Source organism: Pundamilia nyererei, unplaced genomic scaffold (assembly GCF_000239375.1).
Source record: "Pundamilia nyererei isolate P.nyererei 1_Seehausen unplaced genomic scaffold, PunNye1.0 scaffold00275, whole genome shotgun sequence".
NCBI classification, from domain to species: Eukaryota; Metazoa; Chordata; class Actinopteri; order Cichliformes; family Cichlidae; genus Pundamilia; species Pundamilia nyererei.
In genome coordinates, this window is record NW_005187676.1 from 1 (window position 1) to 16,684 (window position 16,684).

The 16,684-nt window shown below is 40.2% G+C and overlaps 1 protein-coding gene and 2 non-coding genes across 3 annotated transcripts in view; all 3 read right to left on the bottom strand.

Annotated features, from left to right (window-relative positions):
• Window positions 1–504: 504 nt before the first annotated feature.
• On the bottom strand, window positions 505–578 carry trnan-guu (transfer RNA asparagine (anticodon GUU)). The gene has a single exon. It is a non-coding gene; the product is annotated as a tRNA-Asn (tRNA).
• A 281-nt stretch (window positions 579–859) lies between these two features.
• Window positions 860–933, bottom strand: trnan-guu (transfer RNA asparagine (anticodon GUU)). The gene has a single exon. It is a non-coding gene; the product is annotated as a tRNA-Asn (tRNA).
• Window positions 934–2,088: 1,155 nt separating this feature from the next.
• gba2 (glucosidase, beta (bile acid) 2) overlaps window positions 2,089–16,684 on the bottom strand; it is a 19,200-nt gene continuing 4,604 nt past the window's right edge. Inside the window, exons 3-18 of the mRNA XM_005750448.1 lie at window positions 15,170–15,261; window positions 14,786–14,901; window positions 13,844–14,062; window positions 12,717–12,956; window positions 12,433–12,535; window positions 11,043–11,196; window positions 9,613–9,738; window positions 9,090–9,274; window positions 8,686–8,790; window positions 8,481–8,588; window positions 7,945–8,096; window positions 7,731–7,837; window positions 5,494–5,636; window positions 5,144–5,259; window positions 4,066–4,257; window positions 2,089–2,824 (exon numbers count right to left, since the gene is read on the bottom strand). Of these exons, the coding sequence (XP_005750505.1) occupies window positions 2,624–2,824; window positions 4,066–4,257; window positions 5,144–5,259; window positions 5,494–5,636; window positions 7,731–7,837; window positions 7,945–8,096; window positions 8,481–8,588; window positions 8,686–8,790; window positions 9,090–9,274; window positions 9,613–9,738; window positions 11,043–11,196; window positions 12,433–12,535; window positions 12,717–12,956; window positions 13,844–14,062; window positions 14,786–14,901; window positions 15,170–15,261 (2,359 nt within the window). The 3' untranslated portion in view covers window positions 2,089–2,623. The remainder of the gene's footprint in view (window positions 2,825–4,065; window positions 4,258–5,143; window positions 5,260–5,493; window positions 5,637–7,730; window positions 7,838–7,944; window positions 8,097–8,480; window positions 8,589–8,685; window positions 8,791–9,089; window positions 9,275–9,612; window positions 9,739–11,042; window positions 11,197–12,432; window positions 12,536–12,716; window positions 12,957–13,843; window positions 14,063–14,785; window positions 14,902–15,169; window positions 15,262–16,684) is intronic.

Genomic DNA, 16,684 nt, shown 5'->3' on the forward strand with positions numbered 1-16,684 from the left:
CCACGACATTTGCGCATTCCTTACCTCGCAGGAATCCTCCATTATTCTGAGGATTACCCAGAATCCCTTGCCCTTTGTGAATATTGCAGGGTGACTTTTCCGACAGTAGGTGGCGCCAATGTCCCATTTAGCGGGATTTAACTTCAACGCTATTTAACTATGTTACACACATGCTATCCAGACCACCAACAGGTCCAGCATGCCACAGCCGCTCTATCACGTGATGCATACTGCTCCGACGTGCTAACGTTCTGAGGCGAGTTACGGCGTGTTGCAAGTTTTGTGAGGTGCTTTGTGATATTTAATGGATCGGATTACATTTTTTATTTTTCTCCGATATCCGGTCCAGTAATTTAGGTCAGTATCGGACCGATACCGATACGTAATATCGGATCGGTCCATCTCTAGTTTTAACATGCTTGGTTATAACCTGGTATAACCAACATAACAGTTGCACTGCACGTTTGTGCAGCGTTCTCCAATACCTGACAATAACAGTGATAACGTCCCTGGGTGGGCTTGAACCACCAACCTTTCGGTTAACAGGGGAAAGCGCTAACCGATTGTGCCACAGAGACTGATTGTTTAAAATATGTGACTGGTGGGTAATGAACTTGGCAGTAAGAATGCAGTTGCAGACGAACAACACGACCCGAAAGATGAATATCACCCTTGATAGAACGGTTGACTGCGTTCATCAAATGACCGTCCTGATTATAACTGGTTGATTATAACATGGTTATAACATGCTTGGTTATAACATGCGTGGTTAAAACATGGTATAACAAACATAAGTGTTATAACAGTCGCACTGCACGTTTGTGCAGCATTCTGCATTACCTGGCAATAACAGTGATATCATCCCTGGGTGGGCTTGAACCACCAACCTTTCGGTTAACAGGCGAACGCGCTAACTGATTGCGCCACAGAGACTGACAACGTGCAACCCACAGGTGTCGGGACTGGGGGAGGGTGTTCCGGTGTTTTTGGTTGTTAATAGCTGAACGCACTAACCGATTGCGCCACAGAGATTGACAACGCGTACCCACAGGTGTAGAGACTGGACGGGGGACTGGGGGAGGGTGTTCCGGTCTTTTTGGTTGTGGGGTAAACGATTGTGCAACAGAGACTGAGTAAAGCCAAACAAGGGCGTCGAGAGAGGACCGGGTGGCTGGATGGAGGTGCTCTGGTACTTCCTCTCCATACCGCCTTGATTGTTTAAAATATGTGACTGGTGGGTAATGAACTTGGCAGTAAGTATGCAGTTGCAGACGAACAACAGCAGCCCAAAGATGCATATCACCCTTGATAAAACAGTTGACTGCGTTCATCAAACGACCAAGTCTAGCATTGAGAGTATTGTGAAACAACACCATCGCATTCTGAGGCAGCAGCCGCACTGCACGTTTTTGCAGCGTTCTGCATTACCTGGCAGTAATAGTTATATGGTCCGTGGGTGGCAGTCAGTATGCAGTTGTGGACGAACAACACCAATCCAAATAAGCATATCACCCTTGATAAAACGGTTGACTGCGTTCATCAAACGACAGCGTCTAGCATGGACGCTATTGTGAAACAACACCAGTGCTTTCCGAGAAAGTAGTTGCACTGCACGTTTGTGCAGCGTTCTGCATTACCTGGCAATAATAGTGATATCGTCCCTGGGTGGGCTTGAACCACCAACCTTTCGGTTAACAAGCGAAAGCGCTAACCGATTGCACCACAACATCCAAATGTTAAGGAGCTGAACAACCTAAACACTTCATCCAATTTAAATGTGCATCCTTTGAAGCGAAAGGTGAGAGGCTTTAATCAAAAGATGTTTCAGTAAACATGTAAATAAATAAAAAAATAATTCTGTTTTAAAGATATACCCAACTATACTTAATTAAAAGGAAAACAAATATCTCCTTGTATGTTATTCAGTCATTTATTCAGCATGATTGTCATGAATATTCTATTTTTACAAAACGGAAAATTTTGCTGCCACATTTATATACTGTAGATATAGTTGGTCAACATACAAGAATGCACCAAATTCTATATAAAAAAGATATATATATATATATATAATTTTTTTTTTCACTACAGGCTTAATCTCCAAAACCACTCATCAAAAATTACACCACTTAGTACAGCAATCAAGTTGGGATGAAGGGAGGGGATAAAGAAAATCATATAATAAACATGTTGCAGGTATTATAGCCATGACTGTGAACAGCGAAGTGTAGTGTTTGCTTTTTTATGTGTATGCAAACAGTATTTTGATGTTCTGTAACAAAGTAATTTGTTTAATAGACACAGGCTATGATTTATTCATTTATTTTTTGCTATTACCTGGCTAACACTTCATACACAGAAAGAAAATCAAATGTGCTTGCCTAACAATATGATCACTATTTCACACCTACTGTCTTTGTAGAGGAAAATGTACAATCCGGTACCATAGCCTCAAACATTTACAGTGAAACAAACTTGGGAAAATTTAATTCTGGGTCTGTAAACAGTTAAACAGCACCTCAAAGTGTCAGTCCAGATCAAAGTGGTGGCTACAGCGGAGTTTCTAGGAACTCCTGTTCCCTCCTGTAATGACTCGGGTCTTAGTTCAGTATGTGACTCCAGTCTAAGCTGTTGTGGTCTGATCCTTCTGTGAAGTGTTCAGGGCGAGCTGCATGGCCCAAATGCTCAGAGGCCTCATGTAGGCTAGAGAACGATAGATATTCTTCTCACAGTAGGCTTCTGGGGTCTGAAAGGCCATGCCCAGCTTCTCCCACACCGTCCGGTAGCAGCCCTCCGCTGTACGCATACCTTCCTCCTGCATTCCCTGAGGAAAAGGCAAATAGTTGCAGGCTTGAGGTAGTGTTTAATTCAGGATCACAATATCTCCACAACTTTAGAAACACCCACACTGTCAAGTATTATCAAGTCACTTTTAGGGTAGTAAAGGTAATTGTGCAGCTTGTACCTCAGTCACACATGGCTAGAAACTGATGGGCAACCTCTTGTCACTATGTAAATCACCATCTCCTGAGTGGATGGCTATTGGTTGCTGGGTATGGTCACAAAAAGGGCCCTGCAACAAAAACCTAATGATTGCTCTGGCCTCTAGCAGATTTTCACGGTTGCCTGAGAAAGGCACCAACATATCTGAAAACACACACTGAGCAGGAGTGAAACTAAAGCCCCTTTTTCATTAGCACTTACTTGGATCGACTTGGCACGGGTTGCCACAGTTTTAAGGGTTTTCCATTAGGTGATAGTACCTGGTACCAGGTACAAAAATAGTACCTGCTCAGACAGGATTCAAAGCAATCCGAGCAGGTAGAAAAATGTGATGCTGTCAGACTCCATGCCACAAAAATCAAAACCACAATTTTTTTAAATGGCTACAAAAATCAACAACAACAACACCACCACTTCCACGGTCCCTCCAGCAATCGCTCTAGTGACTAGCGGTTGCCAGGGAGTTGCCAACCAGTCTTTAGGCCTGTGTAACTGAGACATTTTCATAGAAGACACTTAATTGCCTCTTTGCTGAGATTTAAGTAAAAAGACTGCATTAGAAATCAGGAAACAATCACATGAATCAAAAAGTATTCCATAACATAAACAGGTTTCTGCTTTAACAGAAACCCGTTTATCAATTCCAGTAACTCCTTAGCTTCTTATAAAAGCAAGAAAAAAGCACTTCACGTGTTTTGTTGGGGAAAAAAAAGAAAAAAGAAAGAAACAAAAAGAAACAAAAAAAAGAATTTATGTATTTTGTGATCGTCACTATATGATTATTTTATTTTATTAGTTATTTTGAGCTGGTATACACATTCACCTAACAAGCAAAAGATCCCTGGTTTGATCCCAGGAGGAGACAAATCCCTTTGGAGGTTGCATCAGGAAGGGCATCCAGCATAAAAATCCAACAAATCAAACGTGTAGGTACATATGATCCCTGCTGACTGAACAACTGTCCAGTGTATCCATGACCCAGAGTGACATTTTGAAAATGCTGCTTTTAAAAAAATGATATAAGAAAAAGAGAAAAGATGAAGATTGATAGATCGATCATACCTCATGGATCATTGTGGCTGCCAGACCGTATACAACTCCAATCCACACTTCATCAGACTGAACACTGGAGCGATCAGGGACTCCTTCAGGGCGCATGCCATTGACTGCCCCCATCTGGCCTCCAGCAAAGCTCATTACATTCAAGTCAAACACAGATTTTAGTGCACTTTGGATCTTTTCTTTTGGAAAGGCCTAAAAGAAGAGAAGAAGCAATGATTAACCCATATAACTTCCTTCAGAAACATTCCTCGAGTAACATACATGTATTCTGGAGTCCCGCAGACAGAAAAGACATGATATTATGTTTTATTTATTTGCAATTGTACTTATTTTTAATTCGTTTTTAGGGAGTTAGTACAGTGCAGGCATTACAATTAAAAAAAAGAAACCATTAAAAAAAACCCAACATCTTTTGATAGTTTAAATCAATAATGTAAAGTCAGAGCTGTTGTGGCTTTTCAGCTACAAAATGTGTCAAACTTAGGCCTAGTCATTTAATGTCAAAAACCAAGCGTTCCCTTCAATCTTCCGGACATAAAAAGACATTCCTCCCATAATAGCTTCTCTTTATTGGCATCCTGTTAAATTCAGAATGGAATTTAAAATATTAAGATTAAAAAAAAAATCTTGAATAGAAAACTGAAAGTTGATTCTATTCATCTAAATGTAGAGTTTTTAGTGGGAAAAATCACTAGGATGAGTGATGAAATATTTCATCGTGAGCCTGGTTCTGTTGGAGGTTTCGTCCTGTTAAATGGGAGTTTTTCCTTCCCACTGTTACCACAGAGATTCGTTTGATTGTTGGGGGTTTCTCCAGTATAAAGTGGCTTGGAAATGAAGTTTGAACATTTTTAAACTCTGAATGAGCTTTACTTTAACAACAGTTTCCAGCAAGGTGTGATTTTTCCAGAAGGATTAGGAAAGATTTCCTCCACTCTGGTGTACATGTTTCAATTTAGCTCCTCCCACATTAAGCTTGCAAAAGTCTAGAGCACAAAACAACAATAAAATAATAAACACATTTTTACAAGCACCGCTCTTGAACTGAACACTAATGCTAGCTCAATAAAAGACTTGCCTGAAATTCTCCGTCTCCCAGCCCAGATGCTCTCAGGAACCAGTGGCCAGCACACTGGTCCGACATGACACTGTTAGAAAGATCTCTCCCACTGCTGTCATAGTTGTAGTATTTGCCTGTGTTTGATGGGATGAGAAACAAAAAGGGAAGTCACTTTAGGTCTTCAAGCAGTCCACTGTCAAACATTATTTAAAAATAGCTAAAGACAGATGTGACATCTTTGAATACCAGCCACACATTACTTTTTATTACCAGCCTAAGAATAAGCATTTGTTTGTGCATTTTATCATCATCACTGACCAAAACATAAGAATTACATTTTAAGTCAGGACTACATTGTTTGGACTCACCGTTCCACAGTAGTTTCTCAAAAGCAGCACTGCCTCTGTCCAACAGGTCTTTGTAGTGACAGTACAACTCCTCGCTGTCCAACAGTCTGGCCATTTTACACATCACACAGAGCGATGCCACCCACATACCACCACAGTAGGCACTAAAAATACAAATTAAAAAAAATTACACTGGAGTCAATATTTTTTTACTAATATTACTTCTTTGTTAGATGCAAACTACTTTGGACCACATAAAAGAAAAATCTGGTTATCAAGTCTGATTCAGTACTTAGATTTACCCAAAACCTTTGCATGTAAAAGCCAAAATATGTGTCTCTAAATTTTATTCTCACTATATTTGATTAAAAGCCAAATTATTACGAATATGCTTAAATTACTGATGGTATACAAGAGAAACCTGGTCTGAGTAGTCTCAATTTCTGTTGCAACATTCAGATGGCAGGCTCTGAATTTGGTGTAAAAAGCATGGAAGGCAGGCATCCTCTATGTATCACATTTATTTTATTGCAGAACAAACCATTTCCTGGGCTTCAATCAGATTGTTGAGCTATATAAAATTTGGAGCACAATTGATTCTGGAGATATGTCCAAATGTGCAGTTCTTTATTGAAATAGCTGGAAAGTCCCAGGAGTTGCCCTGCGGGCAGCCCTGTGGAAGCACTGCTTTCAAGATCACCCTTTGGTAAAGGTATTACCCCTAAGATCTACCATTTAATGCAAGATCAGATAGCTGACCCTCTTTCCAACGTTAAAGGTTGCTAGGCCCAAGATCTGGCAGTGGACATTTCTCCAGCTGAATGGGAGTCATGTCTTCATAATATTATTACCATGTATAAGGAGATAGGCAGCAGATTCATCCAGTTAAAGATAATCCACAGGTGGTATTGAACACTGCAACAGTTGCACAAATGAACCTTGATTCCTATGGACAATTGCTGGAGATGTGATGGCCAGAGTGCCTTGATTCTACATATTCTATGGAGCTATCCAGCACTTTGGGACTGGTGGGAAAATATCCTGGAGGTCATTTTCAGTGTTCTGAAAAGAACATTTCGCCTCTCACCAAAACTTTCCATGGTTAGTATAACCATAGAACATTCTGACTGCGACTTCTCCCCCCATATAAAAAAAAGCATCATCCTGCCTCTTACCAAGGCTAAACGGGTCTTGCTAAGACCAGGAAAGACCAGGAAAAGTGCCCCCTTCCTTTGAAGAATGGTTAATGACGTTGGTTAAACATCCTACGAAAAAGTGACTCATGGTCTGTTAGACAAACTTTATCAGTATAACTGTATTTGGTCTCCTTTCACCAGCTGGCTTTCTGAAACTTGAGGTACAGAATGAAATACAAGTTTGATAAATGTTGATTTTCTTGTTTTGTTTACATCTAAAGTTTAAAATAAAAATGTTGAAACAAACAAACACAAAAAATCAGCATGGAAGGATAGCTCCATCTTGCCTTGTATCAACAGTTCATGTTGCTGGTGGTGTACCCAATTAAGTGTTTGGCCTGTATAAATTTCAAAATTAGTACTCCTGAACTCATCTTGCAAAACAAAACAAAAATCAACAACTTTCACGATTTAAAAAAATGGACTAGTACATCTGATGTGTGTTTAGTACTTTGCCTACTTTCTTTCAGTGTCATCTTGAAGCACAAAATTAGCAAGTGAAAAATAAAAACAACCTTATTCTCCAGCTCAAATGAAGTCTGTTCAGATCTGTGAGGAGCTTCTGCATCGCAGGTCATCCCTGACCCCCAGTTTTCAAGTACAAAGACACATCATTGATGTGATACACATGTGCAATAATGCTATTATGCAGCAATAGGCCTGGGCTGCTGTGTTCTTACTTGTGTATAAAGACATTCTGTCTGTTTATACATCACTCAGCATTTAATCATTAGTTATTATTAATCTCTGACTGTCTTCCACAGTGTGTCTTTTGTCTCGTCTCCCTCCTCTCATTGCTAACTGCTTACAGCAGATGGCTGCCCTCCCTGAGCCTGGTTCTTATGGAGATTTCTTCCTGTTAAAAGATTTTTTGCCTCCCCTTTTCATTTGTCACCAAGTGGTTGCTCAAAGTGGGTCATCTGCTCATTGGTGGTTTCTCTCTATTACTGCATGGTCTTTAACTTAAAATATTCAACATTTTGAGGTGCCTGTTTTTGTGATTTCGCATTATGTAATAAAAATAAAACTGAATTGACATGACTTTAATTGTCCAACTCTCACCTTGGTCCAGTCACTATCCAGCCATCATAGGTCTGGTCAGCATATCCAGAGTTCTCTATTAGGCCATCTCCATCCAGGTCAAATTTCAACTCGGACTCCATCACTGCCTAATAGATAAACAAAAAAATTTAATATACATCCACCTTTGTATGCGATGTCTAAAATGAATTATCCTTCGCAGACAGTGTAATTAAGAATGTGTCACCAGTTATACCTGGCAGATGGGCCACATGTCCTGGAGGTATTGCCTGTCCTGGGTAAGATGAAAGTCCCTGTATACATGCAGGACAAACTTCAGGTTCAGGTCCTTCCAGTGTGCGGTGTCATGAATGAGGTAGGCATTCATCCTCACCCAGGGCTCGTCATCTAAAGAAAAAAAGTTTCAAGAAACGATAATAGAAAGTGTCAGGAAGATGATTTTAATTCTGCTAAGAGCTGAACTGAAAAATAACTGCCTAAAAGGTACTCCAGCCATCAATCTTTTATTTATTTTTTTAACAAGAGCACTCAAAGACTGCAACTCCCCGCAAAGGGCAAGGAAGGGGTATACTAAAACTCTGGTATTTAAGATTATTTTAATACAATACAACAATATCATCCGGTTACAACATGACTGTGACATCGTCGGGTGTCATATTTAATAAATAAAGTGTGTTGCACACCTCTCTACATTCCATTTCATAGACATGCTGCTTCCAACAGGCCTTTGTTGGAAATAAAATGTAAGTAAGGTTTTTGCCTTTGTCATACCTGGGTCTCCGATGTCATGAGGCACCACATTTTTGGTTTTGATGGGAGAATACTGTCCGCTCATTAGGTGGAGTCTCTCCGTGAGGTCTTGCTGAACCACACTGCCAGCTGAGAAGAGGGTAATGCTGTAAAACTAGGTCTTAGGATGGCTCTTTATGAAACACACAAGCTTAAGACCACAGATAAAAATGCACACTACACTCACCAATGTCGTACTGCAAACTCAAGGCAAGTTTGGGCCACAGCATGATAAGTGCAAAAGAGGCGTAGAAGTGCACATCATATGTGTTGTACATTCTGTACTCCTGACCTGGAAAACAGGTAATGTGTGGTCAAAGCACAAGCTTATATACATACACACACGCACACACACACACACGCACACACACACACACGCGCGCACACACACACACACACACACACACAAAATAGCCCAGACTGTGAGAGTAACATAAAACTGGAAATGTTTTGTTTAACAAAAAAACAAATGCTAAACTGTAACACTTTTATGTTAGTATGCACTTAATTAATTGTTACCATCTACATGTCACAGTTGAAGGATATGAGTTTCATTTTTCATAACTTCCCTGCACCCCTTTTCTTGCCTACCTTCTAGGTAAGCGAAACGTCCATACTCCTTGATGACAGTGGGTTGAGCTGGCAGACCTCCGTCCTCGCTACGTATGCCGCCACTGATGTCAACATCCTCCATTATCTCCGTCCACACGGTCCCACCATCCGCCACAAAGTATAACTCGTTAAACAGTGCTGACTTATACCAGGAAGGTAGAGAACTGCAGCGCATGAGAGAAATAGAAAGTAAAAAAGTGCTTAGCTACTGAGGTTCTGAACTAATATACCACATTTATTTAATATTAGCTGTAGATGTTTCTGACCTGCAAAGCTTTCAGTGCTATAAAAACTAATTTTAGATAAAGCTAGTTAAATATAGAGCTCAACAAAATAAAATACACTATGACAAAACAAAGAGCCCAATAAGGAAGAAATTGTATTCAATAAATTCAATGAAGCTAATTAAAACACCACAAATGGCTTTCTAACTATACTACAAGAAGCAAACTCTGCCATTAAACTGTATCTGTCCACAGTGCAATAACGGGTAATAAAGCACCTGTCCTGCAGTATGGGTCTCTGCCACTCCTCAATGCTTTTCTCCCACTGCTTGTAGTGTGTTAGGGCATAATGGCTGAGTGAGGGGGATGCATCTCCTTTGGTCCCAAAGTAACGAGTGTATCTCCTGCAAACAATAAAAATTTTAAAAAAAAACCCAAGTTTCAAAATCCTACACACTCATCAAGACAATCAGTGTGTGTGTGTGTGTGTGTGTGTGTGTGTTTATTAGGGCTGGGCCATATCATACCGTTCACGGTAATACCGGTATAATGTTGGGCAACGATAAGAAAATGAAATATGGCGATAGAATATGGGTAAAACGCGCATGCGCAGTTCCTTTGTTTTCATACGCACATGGCGGCGACGCAGAATGAGAAGAGCGAAAGCCGGTCGTTGAATGAAACAGATGAACCAGAATGAGTTTGTAAAAATGCTGCAACTTCAGTGGTGTGGAACTGGTTTAGCTTTCGTCCGTCAGATACACAACAAAGCACTATTTTTGGTAGAGCATGCTAGCGGGCCGTCGTTATTACCGTGTTTTTTGGAAAATATGGCACACTTTAAATCAATCCTTTGATTTTTCTGAAAATCGACAGTGCCCCTTATAATCCCGTGTGCCTTATGTATGAATTCTGGTTGTGTTTAATGACCTCGAAACGATTTTATGTACACGGCGCTCGAAAATCTGTCAAACGTTTCAGTACGACTTTGCTAAGCTACGAACCCGCACCACTTGATGGATTGTCGGAGCATTACAGCCATCATAGGCAGGAGCCTCGCGGAGTGATACGTACTGTGCTTCAACATAATATTACCGTATTGTGTGTGTATATAACCTCTTTTTAAGTTTTGTGGATATTATACATGGTTATGCTGAGGATATGTCGGCCAATTCCCACTGGAAATGCCTTTTGGTTAAACTGTCAGTAAGGAATTTGCATTTTTAAATTTTTATATAACTTTAATGCACATAAAAAACAGCTGCTTGTTTAAGTGAAAATACGTTGATTTTTTTTTTTTTTTTGCACAAATAAAAGTTGTGGAGTTGTAAAGTATCTTGTCTAGTGTCAATTATATCGTCAGTTATATTGTTATTGCAAATTTTCAAATGTATATCGTGATAAATATTTTTGGTCATATCGCCCTGCTCTAATATATATGAATGTATATTTTGTTGCCCATCACCTTCAGAGATGCTTTTTTGCTGTAGTTATAATAAATAAGCAAAATTCAAACAAGCTGTTTTACATTTAGCAACAGCAAAGACTCACAACACAGGAAACACGCTAAAAAGATAAAGTGCTTCTTTACAAAGTAGCCCATAGTTGAAAAATGCAGTATTAAACCTTCCAGCACATTTTGGTGACATTTTTGTCTTTTATAAAAGCAACATACTGTCTGTGTATTTCCTTTTTGTGTTCGAGCTACCTCATGTGCTCCTTCTCCCGAGACCCAAAGGTAATTTTGGGCATGTCCCAGGCCAAGCAGAACTCCAGTGAGTTATGGCCCTGAGCCGGCACAGAGCAGCCCACAGCTACTGCCGCAGCTACCTTTTCTCCTTTAACTGTTGGTGGACTGGATCCTGCAGAGGGAAGACAGACAAGAGGTTACTGACTTGTTGTAAACTCTAATATTTCAGAGATGACTTTAGAGAGAATGAAAATAAAATAATATAATTTGTTTTCAGTGTCTTAAAGTAATTTTGTGTTTTTTTAAAGAGAGAAAAGTAAAGAAATGACAGCAAGTGTGAGAAAAGATATGAAACTAATCCAGGGTTGTACTTGGAGGACTGGGATGTGGCTTTAGAAGACCATTTGTCCTGCAACCATACATGCCAACCCTCCCGATTTTTCCGGGAGAATCACGAATTTCAGTACCCCTCCCGAAAATCTCCCAGAGCCACCGTTCTCCCAAATTTCTCCTGATTTTCCACCCGGACAACAAAAATGAAAAAAATGAAAAACCATATCCCAGAATTCATTCATTCATTCATTCATTCATCCCAGCCAATTCCAGTTTCCAACAATGGCGGAAGCTACTTAGTTTTAATATTACTCTTATTTGTTCCTGAGTAAATCGGTTTGGCTGAGATTAAAGTTATTAGATTAGATTAAATAAATCTTTATTAATCCCTCCGGAGGGTTCCACCGGGTTTTCACACAGCTGAATAAACGTCAAACAGAAAACTGATTAAACAGAAGTGTAAGATGGTCGAGAATTTATGCCAGCGTCCGGTTATATTTAGATAGCAAGGAGCAGACAGCAGAGTTTCACTCCACCGAGAGAGCTCATGACGTAATTCTAAAGGCGAGATCGTCACAGTCACTCACTACTGGCCTACCCGGCTTTCGGAGGACCCGGCCCACTTAGACCACAAAGGCCGGGTCCTCAGGTGGATGCAGCCTCTGAATTTGGACAGCCCCAGCTGGGGGACAGTAGGCTAATAACGGTGACATTTAACTTACTTTAAAAAAAAAATTTGTATATGTGTATGCATATGTATGCCCCTCCCCCTCTTTTTTGAATGTCTCCCTAATTCTGAGGTCTCAAGGTTGGCAAGTATGCCTGCAAAGATGACTCACAATTTAATAAATAACTATAATGAAATAAAATTTGATTCACACACTACTGTTTTCTTTCATTCCACATCTTTTTAAGCTACTTTAAATATGGTTACACTAAAATCTATAAAACATTTTGCATTCTCTTCTACTAATTTTAATGCCACAGTGGGGATTTATTTAGCATCAATCTTGTTTCATTCTACTTTTTAGACATCCGTCTCCTCTCTGCACAGTATATTTTTCTAAGTGTTGACCTGTAGGAGAGTCCAGCCGTCCATCATCGATGAGGTCGTTCCACAGACTGAAGCAGGGTCCCTTTGGACTGAACGCTGTCTGGTGGCTGATCTCCCTGTCAGACTGGTAACGTGCACACAAACACACTCTTGTTGGCAAATCTAAAGATTAATACTCATTAATACCAACAGATTACATTTCCAAACAACAGAGACTATTGTTAAAAGTCCAGAGTTCATTCCCAGGGAAATACTTGTACGCCTAGTTAGCACAAAAACCTTCTTACAGCTGCTAAAAATCATACCTGCTCTCGGGCTGCGATGCACAGAGTGTAAGGGTTCACTGCAGTACAGTGATGAAGTAGGACCCCAGACACCGCCTCCCCCTCCTTCTCCAGGTGAAATGGTTCATTCCAGTGTCCGCCACACTTGTCGTCCTTTTGTCCTGATCCGTTGACCATGGTAAACATAATCGAGACATCAAGATCGTACTCGTTCTTGTTCTCTATGTCCCACACCAATACTGCAACTGGGAGACTTGAGTCCTGAGAGGATGTAGATGTAGATGATGAGTTAACCTTTATAAAACTAACATGTAAATGTCCTCTAAAATGAATGATAGGGTAAACATTTGTAATTACAGGAGCTAAAAACGAATAAGATAAAGTACAGAAACTACAGAAAATCTACTACTAAGAAGTTCTTGGGAAACATCAGTATTATTCCTTATTAGAACATATAATCTGCTAATGAACATCCTGTTCATCCGTCTTTTTATGCGTGGTTTCACTGTGCAGCACCGGTGATCATCCCTGTTTTGTTTTTAGAAATACCGTGGTGTGGTATGGTGTAGTTCAGCAGTCCCAAAGCTTTTTTGTGCCACGGACCGGTTTAATGTCAGACAATATTTTCACGGACGGGCCTTTAAGGTGTCGCAGTTAAATACAACAAAATAAAATGATACGACCAAGATAAAAACTATATTTTGTAAATATAATAATAAGCACAAATTCACTGTGTAATTGTGTAACTTTATTAGCAGCGTCCTCCTGAAACACGCCAACAACACTGAGAGTAACATCCTCTTCTCTGAGCCTTAATGCTCTCTGGTCGCTATGGTATCGTGTAAATATTTATTTCAAAATAAGACACACAACTACAACACAGGAAAGACCGAGGGAAACAGAGTTAACGGTAAAAACTCTGAAAACCATAAATTTCCAACGTGAGTCTCAAGTCTCGCGGCCCAGTACCAAACAACTCACGGACCGGTACCGGCCCGTGGCCCGGGGGTTGGGGACCGCTGGTGTACTTGATTTGTTGGGTAATAGTGGACTTTTTTTTAAGCACTTTAACGGCAGTTTACCAGCTTTTTACCTTGTAAAAATTACAAATTGAGTACAATAAAGGAGGGAGTTCAACTGTAGGTTACCTGATAATCATGAGGGATGACTGGGGAAATCTGTCTGCAGGTCAGGGTGACGTTCTGTCCTGGCAGGTCATAAACCGTCCAGGCGCGAGGATACAAGGCGTGATAGAAGGCGTACTCCCCGCAGTAGCCCCAGTTCCAGCCTTGTAATGTAGGTGGACGCTCTACAGATAACACCTGCTGGTAAACAGTTTTTCCTTCACGACGCAAACACACAGTGAACTGTGAACACAGGAAAATGAGAAGAGGGACATGTTGACAGATAATCGTTTTATGGTATGTCTTTGGAGACAAAACATTTGCACAGTCATTACAAAAAAAAAAAAAACTCAGTTTGTTCAGTGTTGTAGGCATTAGCCAGATATGCCCAAATGTGAGCTATTAGTAAAGCCATAAAGTCTTGATGAGAAGCTTTTAAAACCTGGAGCAAACACACCAAACCTTTTAAGCATATTTAAAATCAGGTTTGACTGATTCTACGAGTGCAGTTTGTTTCCCAGTGACCACTGAAGTTACAGCTCAAATATTTTTCTCATGTCATCTAAGCAAGGAAGTGCTTACTTTGTCTGCCTTGTCATTCTACATTGTGATATTTCTCAAAGCGAAAGTGCTCCCAGCTGCCATTTGCACACTGAGATGAAGACAACAATAGTGTTCGTGACAATAAAAACACGTGTGCGGGTTGTTCCAGTACCGTGGAGTCACACCCTCTCTCAAAACATTCTAGCTCAATGTAGTGAAAATGGATTGTACAGCTTTTTATGTTTTTATGATATCTACACCAGCTGATAAGCAGGTACTTATTTGTAAACTGAGACTCTGCCAGCAATAGGAGAAAATTATTTTCTGACTTCCAAAGAAACAAAAATGCATTGTAATCCAATTTGTTTTTGTTTTTTCAGTTCATTACAGAATTCATCCTGTCATGTCAGCCACTGTAATCACCTGATTGGGTATGACTGTTTTGTAGTGGTACATCCCAGGATTAAGTTGCCATCTGCAGAACTCCCCCCTCCAACCTCTTGTGATGGTACCTCCTCCAATGCCGCCAAGTGGAGCGCCTGTAAATCAGAGAACAGAGTCAACATTGCAAAAACTGCATAATCCTAAGCAGCATGAAAGGAAAGTCTACAAACACACTGGTCGCTCTCCATGAGGTTGCAAAGTATTTCCTACTGTGAGACTTCAACAGGTTCTCAATGATGCCAATTTGTTTGCACACTATTGATCATGATTATATTTAAAGTAAACAGAATTGTGTTTTATGTTAAGATTTATCATAAAAAAGTTGCAAAAAAAATTTGAGCCTCAGTCTGTAAAAACACTCACCGTAGATTTGGCGTAAGGGTTGGGCACCAAACATATCAATGAACGGAGCCTTCTTTTCCACCTGCGTCTTCTTGTACCAAAACTTTAGATACCTGGATGAACACAAGCAACAGGAATATCTAGAAATACTGAGACACTGATCTGGTTTTGTTGAAGAGCATTGATTGGGAATGCTTTAACAATCAGAGATTTAGAAAATTACCAGGTCAGTCACATGAGCACGCCTTTTCTCCTTGCTCGTTTGTTTTTGTGTTAAAGGCACCTTTTCAGCCAAAGCTGAATCAAACAATTTGCACACACCAGCATGCTGTGAGAAAAAAAGAGAGTTGTGCAACTGCTTAACGGAAGTGCCTGCAAAGGTAGTCGAAGTGACAGATCTGCTTTGATCTTGGTCACGTTAACAATTGGATTCTAGCATGTGTAAATGTGTGGGTGGGCCCCGCACTTCCTTTCAAGCAAGAATACATTGTCAAATAATTAGACCACATTACAAAAGAATTCAAACTGCTTTCAGAGCCTGAGAGTTGAGTCATTAATCTGTTTGCACTCTGATCTAAGATCTATAGCACAAGACTGTTTGTTTAGCACGAGCCTTCGTTACATTTAACATACATTTACAGCTAAGACATCTTTATTTACGGTCTCTAGCTTTTAGCTCATTTTCTTAATGCACAGTGGGTTTTTATGCTTTTATTTTAAAAGTCAAGACTTTTGAGCCTCGAGTGTTCTTGAAGGGTCTTTGAAGAGCTTTGGGGAAATGACCATGATAAATCTGCAGCAAGCTGACGGGTTGCTGAACAAAACCAGTGACTCTGTGATCAACTCTGTACACGCTGCAATTTGTTACATTTTATTGGCTTCTCTATTTGGATGCCTGAGCACAGAACCCTCTCTGAGGGGAAGACAGCAATCAGCAAAGCAGCACCCTGGCTGAGTCTTTTATGTTGTTTGAGATATAGGCATCTGCAGTGGCAGTCATCAAAGAATACCTTTTTTAAGCCAAGGTGGTGAGCCGCAGAGACCCCGATGATGGGATGTCACACAAGTTGCAAATATGAGTTTTTTAGCACAAAAGACCACCTCGGTTCTTTGTCATAAAGGTTAATGTTTTACATCGTTATGATGTCAGTTTAGGTGGTCTTTAATATAGGAAGTTGTTCATTTAAAATCATTTTCCACAGTGTGTGTCTTTTCTTCTGTCTCCCTCCCCTCAGCCCAAATGGTTGCAGCAAATGACTGCCCCGCTGAGACCGTTCCATTTCAATTCCATTTTATTTATATAAAGCTAAATCACAGCAACAGTTGCCTCAACAGGCGAGTTATACTTTAAGATAAAGACTACAATAACAAAAAAAAAATCATATGAACTCCTATGAGCAAGTACTTTGGCAACAGGACTGTTTTGAAAACACAGACTGGAGCGTGTTCGAACATCAGGACCTTGAAGAGCACACAACATCAGTGCTCTCATATATTAACTTCTGTGTCAACAGTGTCACTGTGGACAAACGTCTC